Source organism: Lepisosteus oculatus, chromosome 17 (genome assembly GCF_040954835.1).
Source record: "Lepisosteus oculatus isolate fLepOcu1 chromosome 17, fLepOcu1.hap2, whole genome shotgun sequence".
Lineage (NCBI taxonomy): Eukaryota > Metazoa > Chordata > Actinopteri > Semionotiformes > Lepisosteidae > Lepisosteus > Lepisosteus oculatus.
The window spans coordinates 10,997,891-11,011,560 of NC_090712.1; the positions used below are offsets into that span (position 1 = coordinate 10,997,891).

General features: G+C 35.7%; 1 protein-coding gene across 1 annotated transcript; it reads left to right on the top strand.

The window, feature by feature from the left end:
- The first annotated feature begins 3,159 nt into the window (after positions 1-3,159).
- slc17a5 (solute carrier family 17 member 5) lies at positions 3,160-13,661 on the top strand. Its single transcript, XM_006638618.3, has 11 exons — positions 3,160-3,378; positions 5,056-5,246; positions 5,889-6,122; positions 6,357-6,444; positions 7,134-7,220; positions 7,367-7,485; positions 9,068-9,229; positions 9,539-9,671; positions 10,390-10,537; positions 11,096-11,186; positions 11,497-13,661. The coding sequence occupies exons 1-11, from the start codon at positions 3,291-3,293 to the stop codon at positions 11,632-11,634; spliced, it is 1,479 nt and encodes a 492-aa protein (XP_006638681.1). The 5' UTR covers positions 3,160-3,290; the 3' UTR covers positions 11,635-13,661.
- Positions 13,662-13,670: the final 9 nt, after the last annotated feature.

The following is a 13,670-nucleotide window of genomic DNA, read 5'->3' on the forward strand; positions in this document are numbered from 1 at the left end:
ACTTAAAGCTAATACACTATATTGTAATAAACAGTACATACACAACACAAAATGAACACAATAAAGGACATATTATTTGGTATGCAAGATACCACATCCATTATCACTGAGGTAATATGTATAACGTCATCAACCATCGGATACAATTTGAGGTGACTATTCACATTTGTTGTATTTTTAATACCTTTCAATATTCCTTAAATGCAGCACTGTACATCACCGGTGTAAATGACAACGCATTAAACGTCTGAGATAACCTGATAATTTTCTTCCCAGTCTCAATTCAGAGTGTTTTCATGTACAAATAAGCACATTTTAAAACCACTATATTGTATTTCATGAAACACTTCAACTGTATCTATAACTTAAGATTTGCAACAAATTTTTCGGCAGAGGTTTTACCTCAACATACTCTGGAGCTAGGTTAGTTTTAAGTGTTGAGCTACAGCACCATCTGGTGGTTTTCTATTTTTGTGAGCTATCATGATTTTTTAAGTCAGAATTTCTTGGGGGTAAAAACTTATACATAGAAAATACCAAAAAGCACTCTTTAATGAAAATAACAGCGAACGATACACATATTCACAAGTATCACACACTGAGAAATGTTTGAATTGTATAATTTCTATTTAGTTTCCAAGTACTGTTAAACACCTATTTATGTTTAATCTATTGAACTTATGTAAGAAAAAAGAATGTAGATAAATCACACGAGAACTTTTCTTGTTTACATATTTTTATTAAACATTAATTAATTTCGACTAGTATGACTACATTAAGTAGCTTAATAAATACTTTTCTAATAACGGATGGATGACTTTTTAAAGTTATTAGTTTGCTCTACTGTGTATGGAAATACCTTGACGTGCTGTGGACTTTGCTGTAAAGCAGACAGTGGCTTTTTTTTTCTTCTGAGCACTTTTATATAACCATACAATTATCTGGTTAACATTATCATGCCTTTAATGGGAGTGTCACCATGGTGTCATTCACTGTGGGGCTGGGGCAATATAATGGCACTTTTCTCAGCGATACAGCAGAAAATCTTTGAGCTTGCACCTAAACAGCTGAGAAAATGAGGAATAAAAGTACTGAACTGTATGAAGACATTGGCAATGCTGAAAATGAAAAGGAAAAGGAAAAGCAGCCAATACTTCTTACTCAGAAAACAGATGGTGAGTATAAAATAAAAACTTGCTTATGTACAACGACAGACAGGTGGTTATCCAGCGAATATAACCTGATGTAAATGCATTGTGACAATCATATGATGTTATGTTTAACCACCTGCTGCTCACCTGTGATCAAGAAAAAAAATGTAATCTTCTAATGAAACTAGCTTGAACAACTAGTAATGTATCTGGAAAAAAAACAGCAGCTTTATTACTTACCTCTATTGTGGTTTGCATCGACATTAAACTATTAGCTCTTCAAACAGTGAAATGAAAAAAAAAAACTAAGCAATGATAATCTTTGGATTTTTAAAGAATGAATGATCTATTCCAATGTATTACAAAAGCAATAGAAATTTGAAATTTAGGCCACATAAGCAAAAGCATAATACCATTTTCTGCATTTATAATAGCAAATGTGTAGAATTCAGGTATGAACAGATTTCAATAATTAATTAATGTTCTTCTTGTACTATTATGTGGAGAATATTTAGTCATCTGTTGCTCAGACCAACTCTAAACTAGCAACACCATCATAGTGTCGCAATTCCACCTGTCTTGAAATTTTCAATTCACTTTTTTATTTGTTTCATTTTAATTCAGCCATTAACAGTTTAATAGTCACAGAGTATGAGATGCAAATATCACAGAGACCATTTCCATAGTTCTAATTTGCATTTTGGCTAGATAGCTTGTCATTGCAAAAGTGCCATTTTAATGGGACAAAAACCCACTTTATTGTAGTTATAACAGCTTTAACTGAATGTTTTATACATGCAATATCTGTGGTACTACTCTTAGATATCCAGGCACTTTTCCTTAATGTTTGTGTTAGGCTAAATTCATGTAAACTGCCAAGCATTCATTGTCAACAGTTAAAATCTTTGCAGCTTTGCAAGTGTTTTTTTACATACAAATATTGGCCTTTCAAATTTAATTGTTGCTGCTTGAGATACATCTTTCACATTTACCAAAATTATATATAAATGAGCTTCTGATAAGATACTATTCCGATCCCTTCTGTTATGTGCATGTATTTTTTGGAAAACTGAAAGAGAATTTTGTGGCCCCTGGAGACCCTTATATAATAACCTATATATTACGATATATTGAGAAATGGGAAATTTCTATAGGAACGTTATTTTTCATAATGACAGTTTGAGTGATTAATTTCATGGGACTAAGCTCATGTTGTCATTGAATTTTGGTTATGCGATTGTTGAAGCTAAAACTGGGATTCATATCTGATTCTGACATTATTCATTTGATTATTCAAAATGTCATTCCAGCTTTCATATTCAGCCATTATATTATGAAAGTACTGTGTTGGGTTCTGACATCTATCTAATTTCATTGCAACTAACAATGTCTGCTGGTGCCAAACCTGTGGGGAGCTTTCAGGATTTTGGTCTAGTGTTGGTCTTCTATATTTGCGAAGTTTGTTTATTTTTTGCATAGTTTTCAAAGAATGCTTATTTTCAGGGGCTAATTCCCCTGGCACATCCTTAGAAATATCCCAAGTGGTCCCTAAAATTGTCCTTGGAATCTTCTAGTATTAATCTGATCATTGAAATGATGATGCTGTGTTTGTGTCACTTTAAATGGGGGGGCATATGGAAACATAGAGTAGAATCGTCGATTCCACAAACAAAGGGATCACTTTTTTTTATTTCTAACCTGATTTTGTATAAAATCTAAAACATTACACTCCAAATCTGCTCAGGCCTCCGACCTATTCGACAGCAAGTCTTTACCGTTTTATAATAAAACATATATACATATATCATTTTTATAGACTCTCGGGTTCGCTTTCACCTTTAAACTTGGAGTAATTTTCAACAAGATATCTAATAAAGGAGCTCCACGGGCAGATATTGTATGCATCTCCTTACACCATCTCCCCCAGCGAAGGCGTTTTGGTTACGCGTACGTCTTACAAAACGACCCCGAGACTAGCGTGCGCGTTCACGAGGTCTCTACTGTTTCTACTTCCTGGTGCAACTCTGGCCAGTCAGCATTTAAGTGTGCTTAGCAAAGATGTGTATAGCTTCGGACGGTTTGTGAAGAGTTGCTTTGTGTTTGGATGAAGTGGATATATAATTGCTTTTGTGAGAGAAAATGAATTATTCTGGGTCGGACAGTGAAACAGATGACAATGAGCATCCCCTGTTGCCTGGAAACAAGCCTTTTCTTAAAGTTGAGAAAGGTATGTTTTTGTGTTTTACAAGTTTTAACTTGTGTTTTTCTATTTTGATGTGCACATTGTTTAAGGTATTCATGTACACTAAGTAAAATGTGTAGATGTTCGTTAATAAAGTAGGCATTGAGGCGTGTTGTATTAATTCTGTACATTCCCGTTGATTTGCTTCCTCGTTTAAGTTTTTACAATATTTTAATATTTTTTTGTGTGTTGCATTGTAAACGCAGTATTGTACAAATAGTAACACAATTGATCATGTTTATTACCTGAACAATATTCACGTTTTAAGTAAATAGGTGCATGTAATAAGAATTGTTGGGTTTCTTTTGAAGAGACGTAAAATAAGGATATGATCTTGTATCGCATGCCTATTGTTTGTAACATCCCTTTTCGTCTGAACCTAAACAGCTGACTAGTTCAACTTGTTTCACAGAAAATAGCAACTCTCTCTGCACATCTATACATTTATATAAAAATCGTTCCACAGGCGAAACGTAGTGTTTATTTTCTTTACCTCTCTGAATGGAATGAAGCTTTTCCAATTCCTGTATAAATGTATATTTTCATAACATGCTTTAGTCTTGAAAACAATCAAGGAACTGTTTACAATGTTTAGATGCAAATATTTGTATTAGGTTCACAAATAGAAAACCAATAACTTCCGAAAACGGTATAACCTATTGCTTTTGCCGTGTGCTCACCAAAAACCTTTCTATTTGCATTTCAATTCTGTGAACTGCACAACGTTTCCTTATAATGTCATACAATATCTGGTAAACAGGTAATCACCGCAATGTAACGTTACGATTAATAATGACAAATTTAAGCATTGTGTGTCGGGAAATTAAGACTTTTTAAAATTGCTAACTTATCAAAGGCAGACATTAATTTTAAATGGGTATTTTTTAATGCCATGCTTATAAAAAAACTATTACTTTCAAATTTTAAAAGCTATGGTAATATCACTGGGTTTAGAAGATGTATTCAGATCATCCTATACTACATTTTCATTATAATCTAGCTATAGTCTTTATTTTCTTGTTTAATTTCGTGGAAGGAACTATTATTTCCAAATCAGCTGATCTCCGATAAAGAGCTGGGCTGTTCTTGTGTGATAAAATGTTAACGCATCCTGCAGCTAGTTCATTCAAAAACCACAGCACTATTAGCTAATATGAGCCAGCAGCCATATCACCCTGCAACTCACAACTGGCAACCCACTGGAGCTCAGCAGGTGGGAGCCTGGTCAGTACCTGGATGGGAGACTTCCTGGGAAAAACTGAGGCTGCTGCTGGAAGTGGTGTTAGTGGGGCAAGCAGGGGGCGCTCACCCTGCGGTCTGCATGGGTCCTAATGCCCCAGTATAGTGATGGGGACACTATACTGTAAACAGGCGCCGTCCTTCGGATGAGATGTAAAACCGAGGTCCTGACTCTCTGTGGTCATTAAAAATCCCAGGGCATTTCCCAAAAAGAGTAGGGGTGTAACCCCGGTGTCCTGGCCAAATTTTCCATTGGCCCTTACCAATCATGGCCTCCTAATAATCCCCATCTCTGAACTGGCTTCATTACTACTTCTCCCCACTGATAGCTGTTGTGCTGTGCGCGTTCTTGCGCACTATGGCTGCCGTCGCATCATTCAGGTGGGGCTGCACAGTTTTCGTGCATTTTCTTTTCTCTTTCAGCGCCGCTATGCTGCTCGTCACGCTGTAGCCTTGCCATCCTGTCCAGCTATGCGTTCTTTGTGGCGTACGCACTGCGCGTCAACCTGAGCGTGGCCATGGTGGACATGCTGGACAACAACACGGTCAGCAATTCCAGCTCCCAAGTGTGTCAAGGACATGCTGGGTCCAGTCCCCCTCCACACAACAAGACGGTTGGTAGCCATTACAGTCCCTCCTGCATGTGCCCGGTTAAGCAGGGAGATGGAACAAGACAGAAAACAGTTTAGGACAGAGCTCTTAGGTAAAACGAAAGGAAAATCCTTACTATTACTGCACAGAGATTTTTTTTTTCAGTTGTTTGATTTGGTTTGCACTTCTTGCTACAGCTCTTCGCTTTAGGTAAATTTCTTTTTTACCATTTGCCGACAGAACATACTATTTTTAATAATTTGGTCTTTCATTCTTTCTTTCAGGGTGACTTACCATGTTTGTATTTAATCTCTCTAGCATTTTCACAATTTGGCAAACTATTATAATGTAAAGAAGGCTCCACAGCCGAAACGTTGTTTTCTTTTTTCTTTTTTTCAGCATGGAATAAACCTATTACTCGTTCTATTATAATTTAATGCCAGCTTGGCATAGGGTTCACTCAGAAAATTTAATGATAGTACAGATGTGTATTCCAATAAAAATATGCAACAATAGATTGTTCCATTAAAAGTGCTTCACAAATCATGTTAATATTACTAATTGATGCTCTTCTGTATGATATCCTCTTCTTCTGCTAGCTGTTGTTCATCTGTAACATTTGAAGCTTATTTAAATAATACCAATGTTTTTCCATTGTGTGACAGGCAAACGTGTACAACTGGGACTCGGATACCCAGGGCTGGATCCTCAGCTCCTTCTTCTATGGATACATTTTCACCCAAATTCCCGGGGGATACCTTGCCAGAAAATACGGAGCCAAGTGGTTCCTTGGGATTGGCATTCTGGGAACAGCTATATTTACACTGCTTACACCTCTTGCTGCAGATCTGGGGGCTGGATACCTCATTGCAGTTAGAGTTCTAGAGGGTATTGGTGAGGTATGCTTATTTTTTTGAAAACTTTCTTACGGAACTCTGTTGGTGAAAGTAAGCTAGTAGGTTGGTATGTGGCTCTCTATGGTGAGAAAACAGAATAGTTAGGACTAGTGCAGTGTTTCAATGGGTTTGAAGTTTCTTGCACACTAAACATGCAAGGATCTCTTTGAATATGTAGATTACTTAGAACTGTGCTTCTTTTTTTCTGATAATGAACGACTTTGTTGTGCCCACTAGGGAGTAACGTTTCCTGCTATGCATGCCATGTGGTCCTCATGGGCTCCTCCTCTGGAGAGAAGCAGACTCCTCACTATATCATACACGGGTAAGGCAGGTTCTTACATTTTTGTTTTAGAAGCCCATAAATGGAAGAGGTGTTAGTGGGGCCAGCAGGGGGCGCTCACCCTGCGGTCTGTGTGGGTCCTAATGCCCCAGTATAGCGATGGGGGCTCTGTACTGTAAAAAGGCGACGTCCTTGGGGTGAGACGTAAAACCGAGGTCCTGACTCTCTGTGGTCGTTAAAAATCCCAGGGTTTTTCTTGAAAAGAGTAGGGGTGTAACCCCGGTGTCCTGACCAAATTTCCCATTGGCCCTTACCAATCATGGCCTCCTAATAATCCCCATCTATGAACTGGTTTTATTACTCTGTTCTCCTCCCCACTAATAGCTGATGTGTGGTGAGCGTTCTGGCGCACTATGGCTGCCGTCGCATCATCCAGGTGGGGCTGCACACTGGTGGTGGTGGAGGGGAGTCCCCATTACCTGTAAAGTGCTTTGTGTCTAGAGTGTCCAGAAAAGCCCTATATAAGTGTAAGCGAATATAATTAATTGTAAAAGCATTTAAAAGTCTCTGATGTCTCTAAGTATAATTAAATACTTAAGCTGTAACATCTACAGATATTTTAATATGAATGTTTCACTTAATAAACTTTCAGTATAATGCTAGGCCTATGCATAGTTTTTATTTTTAGTTCAATCTGTCATCTTTTCATTTGAATAAACTTGTTTTTACAGGTGCGCAGCTGGGTACAGTAGTGTCACTTCCTCTGTCTGGGTTAATTTGCTTTTATATGGACTGGACATATGTCTTTTATATATTTGGTAAGTCTGCCATGACATTAGACCTTCCAGAGATTGCATGTCGTTGTATGGAAAATTCTTGAGGAATACCTTTATTTCCTTAGAGATGTAAAATGTAATTTTGCCTGTACTTGAAACATCTTGTTTTGTCTCCCTGGTGTTTGCAGGAGCAGTTGGTGTGCTGTGGTTTATATTGTGGACATTGTTAGTTAGCAACACACCTGAAACACACAGAAGAATATCTGAGAAAGAGAAGGCATACATAATGTTATCTTTAAGAAATGAGGTAATGAAATGAATTGCTTATGAAAACTGTACATGATGAGAGGCCTATTGTTAATGAGTAATGTAAGAACCTGAAAAAAGATGATGATGATGAGTACAGGTAACTCAAGCCTTCTTAGTATATCTATTACAGTGTCAAGCACAGACTTGGAACATCCCCAGAATCTCCAGCTCTACTACATGTCCTGATAATCCAGTCCAACCAGTTTCTATTTGTCTCCATTCTAAATATTGAATTAACTAGAAATAAATATTGTGGTCTGCTTTATATATTTGCATTATAAGTATAAAGACCTCATTCAGATCTCCCTTCACGTGTCATCCATTACTGTGTGCAATACTCCAAAGTCTTATGTATTGTACAGTTTCTATATAACATCTCTTTACTTGTATTCCTCACTTGGCTGTGCAACCATACATTCTGTTTTCCTTTTTCATCGATTCTTTGCATTGTCTCAATCCGTAGAGAGGTGATTCACCAGCAGCTTCTAGGTTCTTCAAACAACTAATACTTTTTTATTGTGCATCTCCTACAGTTTAATTGTCTTGTTTTTTTTTCTTACCTACTGTATATGCAACATTTTCTGTAGACAATTCTAGTTCTCAATTCTTGTGTCCATTTGTTTTGTTGCTTCTTCTTCTACAAAAAAAGATGTGTTAAACAAAATTCCTACTATAGATCCCAGGTTGGCTAATACAGTATGTTCCTGGTCAGATATGGTTTTAGTTCGCTCTAATGTTTCATATGTCAAGGTTACTGGCCTGTGCTTACCTGGTTCCATATATTCACTTTTTTCATATTACATTAGTTTTCTTCCAGTCTCACTGATATTGTCAAGAATCCTTAGGTTTGTATCCAGTGACTAAAATTACTATACAGGGTTCAATTTCTTTAACATTTGCAGTACCATAATCTGGAATGTCCCATGGTTATTTAGCAGTGGGCATATGTGAAATGCCTTCATTAGTAAAGACATTGCTGATGAAGTTATGAGGCATTATCTGCAACATCTTGTTGTCCACTCTCACCCCTTCAGTTTTATACACATTAATCCGTTCTTAATACTTCCCTGCTTCAATATTGGGGGAGAAAACAGGTAGCGATGCTTTTTCAAACTGGGTTTTGGCTATTCTATTTTCCTCTTTCAGAGCAGACCCATTTTCTCTGACCCTTTTATGAGCTTCCGAAGTGTCCTCCTTGTGCAGCTGTTATTACTGTTTTCTTCGTTAGACCTTTCCTAATGCATCTGATTCAAGGCCTTTGGTGAATTCTTAACATTGTTTTCCTAACCTTTGGAACATATTCTAAATCCGCAGCAAGATTAATCCTGCAAAACACGTTAAAGTTATTCTCTCCTATCCCATTTACTAATTAACTGTCTGGTCAGTGTTCTGAAAACTTTCATTTGGTTGAACGTAGCCTGTTCGAAATTAAATACCTTGCTGTCGTTTATTCTTTCTACTTTTCAGCGTGAAATTAACCTTTATGTGATCCTCTGTTGTTGCCCACAGTGTTAAATTAGTATTTCCTAGCAGTTTTATTCATGAGTCATATCGTATTTTGTGTTGTTTTCCCTTCTCAGCTGTCTCCCTCAACTAAACACATTCCCTGGAGGTCATTATTGACGTCTGTGCCACTGTGGGCCATTGTTGTAGCTCATTTTTCCTACAACTGGACTTTCTACACTCTGCTGACCTTACTACCCACCTACATGAAAAACGTTCTAGGATTCAACATTCAAGAGGTTAGGACTTTTTGAAACAAGCCTGGGTTTTTTTTATCTTTGTCTAAAAATAACATCTGTTATCTCTATAAATTTATTGCTGTTATTTCATTAGATAATTCCAGTAGAACTAGGGCTTTTTGTTAATTATAAATTGTACACTTTGAAGATTTGATTGATAAATCCTTAATGATTAAACATTTTTTATAGTGTCAGCATGTTAATTGTAAACAAATGCTTGGTTTTTATTTATAATCTATAGTACAAATATTATTAATTTATTTTTTGCTGAATGTCAATATGTAATTAACACAATTTTTTCCCATACAGAATGGATTCTTGTCTGCTTTGCCATATTTGGGCTGTTGGATATTGGCACTTCTAGGTGGTCAGCTTGCAGATTACTTGAGAGAAACATGGATGGTTTCTACTGTAAGAGTGCGCAAGTGTTTCTCATTGATCGGTTAGTTGCACAGAAATATCGTTGTTCTTGGAGAGCTCCTGTGATTTCCAAAGCCTGTTCACCCTGATAAATACAACTTGCTATCAGCATTGCTGTGTGTGTGATATGAAGATGCTTCAGATACTTACAGTATATAGCAGATGTTTTTACCATTAATTATTTTAGAGTTGCCAATTTAACCTTCTTGCCCAATTTGGAAATGCTGGTTGCTATAATTTGGCTCAAATTGGCCAGAAGGTTAACCTTCAACCAAGCCAAATAACCATAACTTCAAATTCTCAATAAACCATTTAATATGCCTATTAATTGGCTGTTGTCATTCCCGGTGAACAGTGTGTTGGGAGTCTAGGTCACATTCAGCTAGTGACTTGATCTAGGCCTTTTTGAAGTTGGTGCACTTTGTGGCTTACTTACAGTGGACTGAAGCTGTTATATACTGTAGGTATTGCTTCGGGGGTTTTGAGTGACCCTTGATAAATGCATGCTATTAACAGTGAATTGATAACATATGTACATGAGAAGAATGTAAACAATTATTACAATTAATTAACAAAATGATTGAGCTTTTAAGATGGGTAACAATGTTGTGCTAATAACTGGGCATTTAAAGTGTTCCTTGGTCGGTCGAATTAAGTAATTTGCTTCTCCTAAATTTAAGGATCACTGACATGAGATCTTAATAAAGAAACCATTCACCAAGCATATTTTTTTTCTTTAGGAATGATTGGACCAGCTGTATTTCTGGTGTGTGCAGGGTATACAGGCTGTAATTATATCCTGGCTGTGACTTTTCTGACAATCTCCTCTGCCTTGGGTGGGATCTCTGCATCAGGCTTTAGTATAAATCACCTGGATATTGCGCCATCGTAAGCAAATTTTCCACACTCATTCTTCTTCAACGAAAAGAATTTCTTATTGAAAAAACCTTCAGTTAACCTCTGCTGCTTATGGTTTCTATCTGTTCATTTGCTCTTTAATCTAGGGTAATACTCATTTATTAAAATATTTAAAATGTATATATTTTTCCTTCTCTTATTTAACACAGAAATATAGAAAATGTATGTGTTTTTGAAGTTGTTTATAAATTTGATTATTAATTTTACTTGTGGATGTTGACACATGATGCACATGTCCTCAAAGAAAATGAACTCCCTAAAAGTCTTAATGCTACATAAATTGAAGTATTGCACAGTGCTGAGAAAAAGTTTGTGAACCCTCTAGGCTGGTCTGTATTCTTGTGTTTTTTAGTTCTAAATTATTAGTACTAATAATTCAATATCTTTATTTAAGACTTTCATGAATTTTGTATATAAATGTATCACACAAAGAAGTGATACATTTGAATTATTACATTTTCTCAGCGTTGTATAGTATATAGTCGCGATTTCCTTGTAAAAACATTTTATCTGTTTTTGTCTTATTAGTTATGCTGGGATATTACTTGGAATTACCAATACATTTGCCACTATCCCTGGAATGGTTGGACCAGTTATAGGCAGAGCCCTTACACATTCTGTAAGTCTCATGAATTGGCATAGAAGTATTTTCTTTCTCTTTTAACAGTAACAAGCCTTTACAGAACTATTTTAGTTTAATTATTTAAGATTATGTGGCAACACTCGAAATAATATTTCTACTTTCTATTAATTATTTCCAATGTTTATATAAAGCATTCAGTAAACACATTGCAATGAAAAGTGACAGATGGAAACTGGCTAAAAGAGAAGAGATTTTTTAATCTAAAAGTTATGCTTTCACAATAATCTTTGCTTCTGTGAATGCTGATATACAGTACAGTAAGACATTGTTTTGTACTTTATTGCAGAACACTATTCCAGAATGGCAGACTGTCTTCTACATCGCTGCTGCTATCAATGTGTTTGGTGCAGTATTTTTCACCTGTTTTGGTAAAGGAGTGGTCCAGGGTTGGGCAGTTCCAGATTTTCACTCACATGGCAGCTAAGCTCTCGGAAAACGAATCACTTTCTACCGAAATCAGGAGACCGCGCTGACCAATGTGATATGCTTTTTTCTGTTCTGCTCAACATCGCCAAATTATTTCATTGTCGTCTAATCTTGTTTAAACATGTTACTCAGGATTTTGTCCTTGCACCAAATTTAGTGAGACATAATTGTTAGATTTTCAAACATTTGCTGACAAAAATCAAGCCACCTTTGTGCATCAACTAAAACTAAAGATACTGAATGGCATGTTATTGTTTGATTTGTGTACATCTTTGACATTATTTTTATTAATTATGTATGTTTAATTCAGACTAGTTTCTTGAGGGGGCAGAAGAAGATTAATATTGACTGCCAGTGGCAGTTTATCATCAAGTGTAGGTTTCCTGAGCAAAATTTGTTCTTTGAAGAAAGTATTGTTTATTCTAGTGAAATTGCACAATTGCCATTTCCTTGGGTTTTATACTATTTGTGTTTTATAGCAAAATCCCAAGGTTTTTTTTTAAAACATGGTTAACGTAGTAAAGTGGGGAACTAGTGAGTTACAGTTTCCTATTTGTTGATATTTGGATTTTAAGTACTGTCAAGTATTTAGAAATTTTATTCAGTGCCTTTATTCAGTGTAACATATCTGAAAGCATGATTCTTGAATATTTGGAATATTAATGCCAGTCAGATTTGATGTCTGCAGACGAGATTTCTTTTCACACTCATGTGCTTGTCAGGGAAATTGGAATATGACCCATATTCCTAAATGCAAGATAGAAATAGGACAAATGAACACTATAAAATGCATTATTTAGAAATATTAATTAGCTACAGTAGCTGTATGAAGGTAATTTGTCAGCAGAGAAGCAATGACACTATAACTAAAAAAGTGGTTTATTTTTCAAACCAGATGTTTGGCTTGATTTTGTTTGTTTTTTTAATTCTACACATTGTTTCCTTTTTTATTTCAATTTCGTAAAAGTTACAGCTGTTATTTGTTGTGATAAGGTGATACGTTACTGCTTTAACAGCAACAAAAAGTCAAACTTTATGAAGTTTTGCTCTACTTAAAAAAGCTGACATTTAAAAAAAGAAGTGGCATAGCTTAGCCCCTTTTTTCCTAAATATTTTTAAATTATAATGTTTTTAGTACAGTAGGTTAAGAAATGTTATTGTAGTGAATTCTAAAGACCTTTCTGTACTTCTGTGAATAAGCTTTTAGTATGTAATGGGAATGTGAAGTATATCACATTGAGGCATCCTTTTTGTACAAATATTAATACTCTTAACTTTAATCACAAATAAATAAAAGCACTTTATTTGTTCAGGAACGTGTACAGTGCTGAAAGGAGTAAATCAGTTTAACATGATATTAAGTTGCAAGGGAAATAAAAAAAAACTTTGTTACGACTATAATAATTTGTATCATTAAATACAAATTACTGGTGTATTTTATTTTGTGACAAATGTTAAAACCAATGTACATGTGTGAGTATCTCTTCATCACCAGAAAAAGGATTCTTGGAATTGATCACTTTAAAATGTAAAACTCTTTCTATTCTATTATTTTTATGTGTGGTTTAGTTGTACTATTTAATAAAAGTGTTGTGTTCTCACCAAAACGCAGAGTGCTTAGCGAACTGTATGAATTTATCATAAAAATCATATAAATTTTATGGCACCTGCTGTGAAAACTTTTCATTCTGTACACAATATTTCCTGGTCAATATTGAACTTTAAAAAAAAGTTCCTGAACTGCATGTATAAATGAAAGTTTGTCATAACGAAATCAATCAGCGCTTGTTAAACACCATGGCTTGTATTTTTTTGCGTACCATGAAATTAAGGAGACTAGACGAACACTAGAGACACACCTAGCAAGGGGACTACTCACAAGTTAAACTGCACTTTCACTAAAGATATCCTCAAACCTACTCTGCATCCACCTGCTTAACATCCCTATTAGCATCCTAGCAACAGAACCGCGAATTAATAAAAAAAGAGCGGTGGTAGTCTTTTTTTTTAACGATGATGTTTGCCCTCCTAACG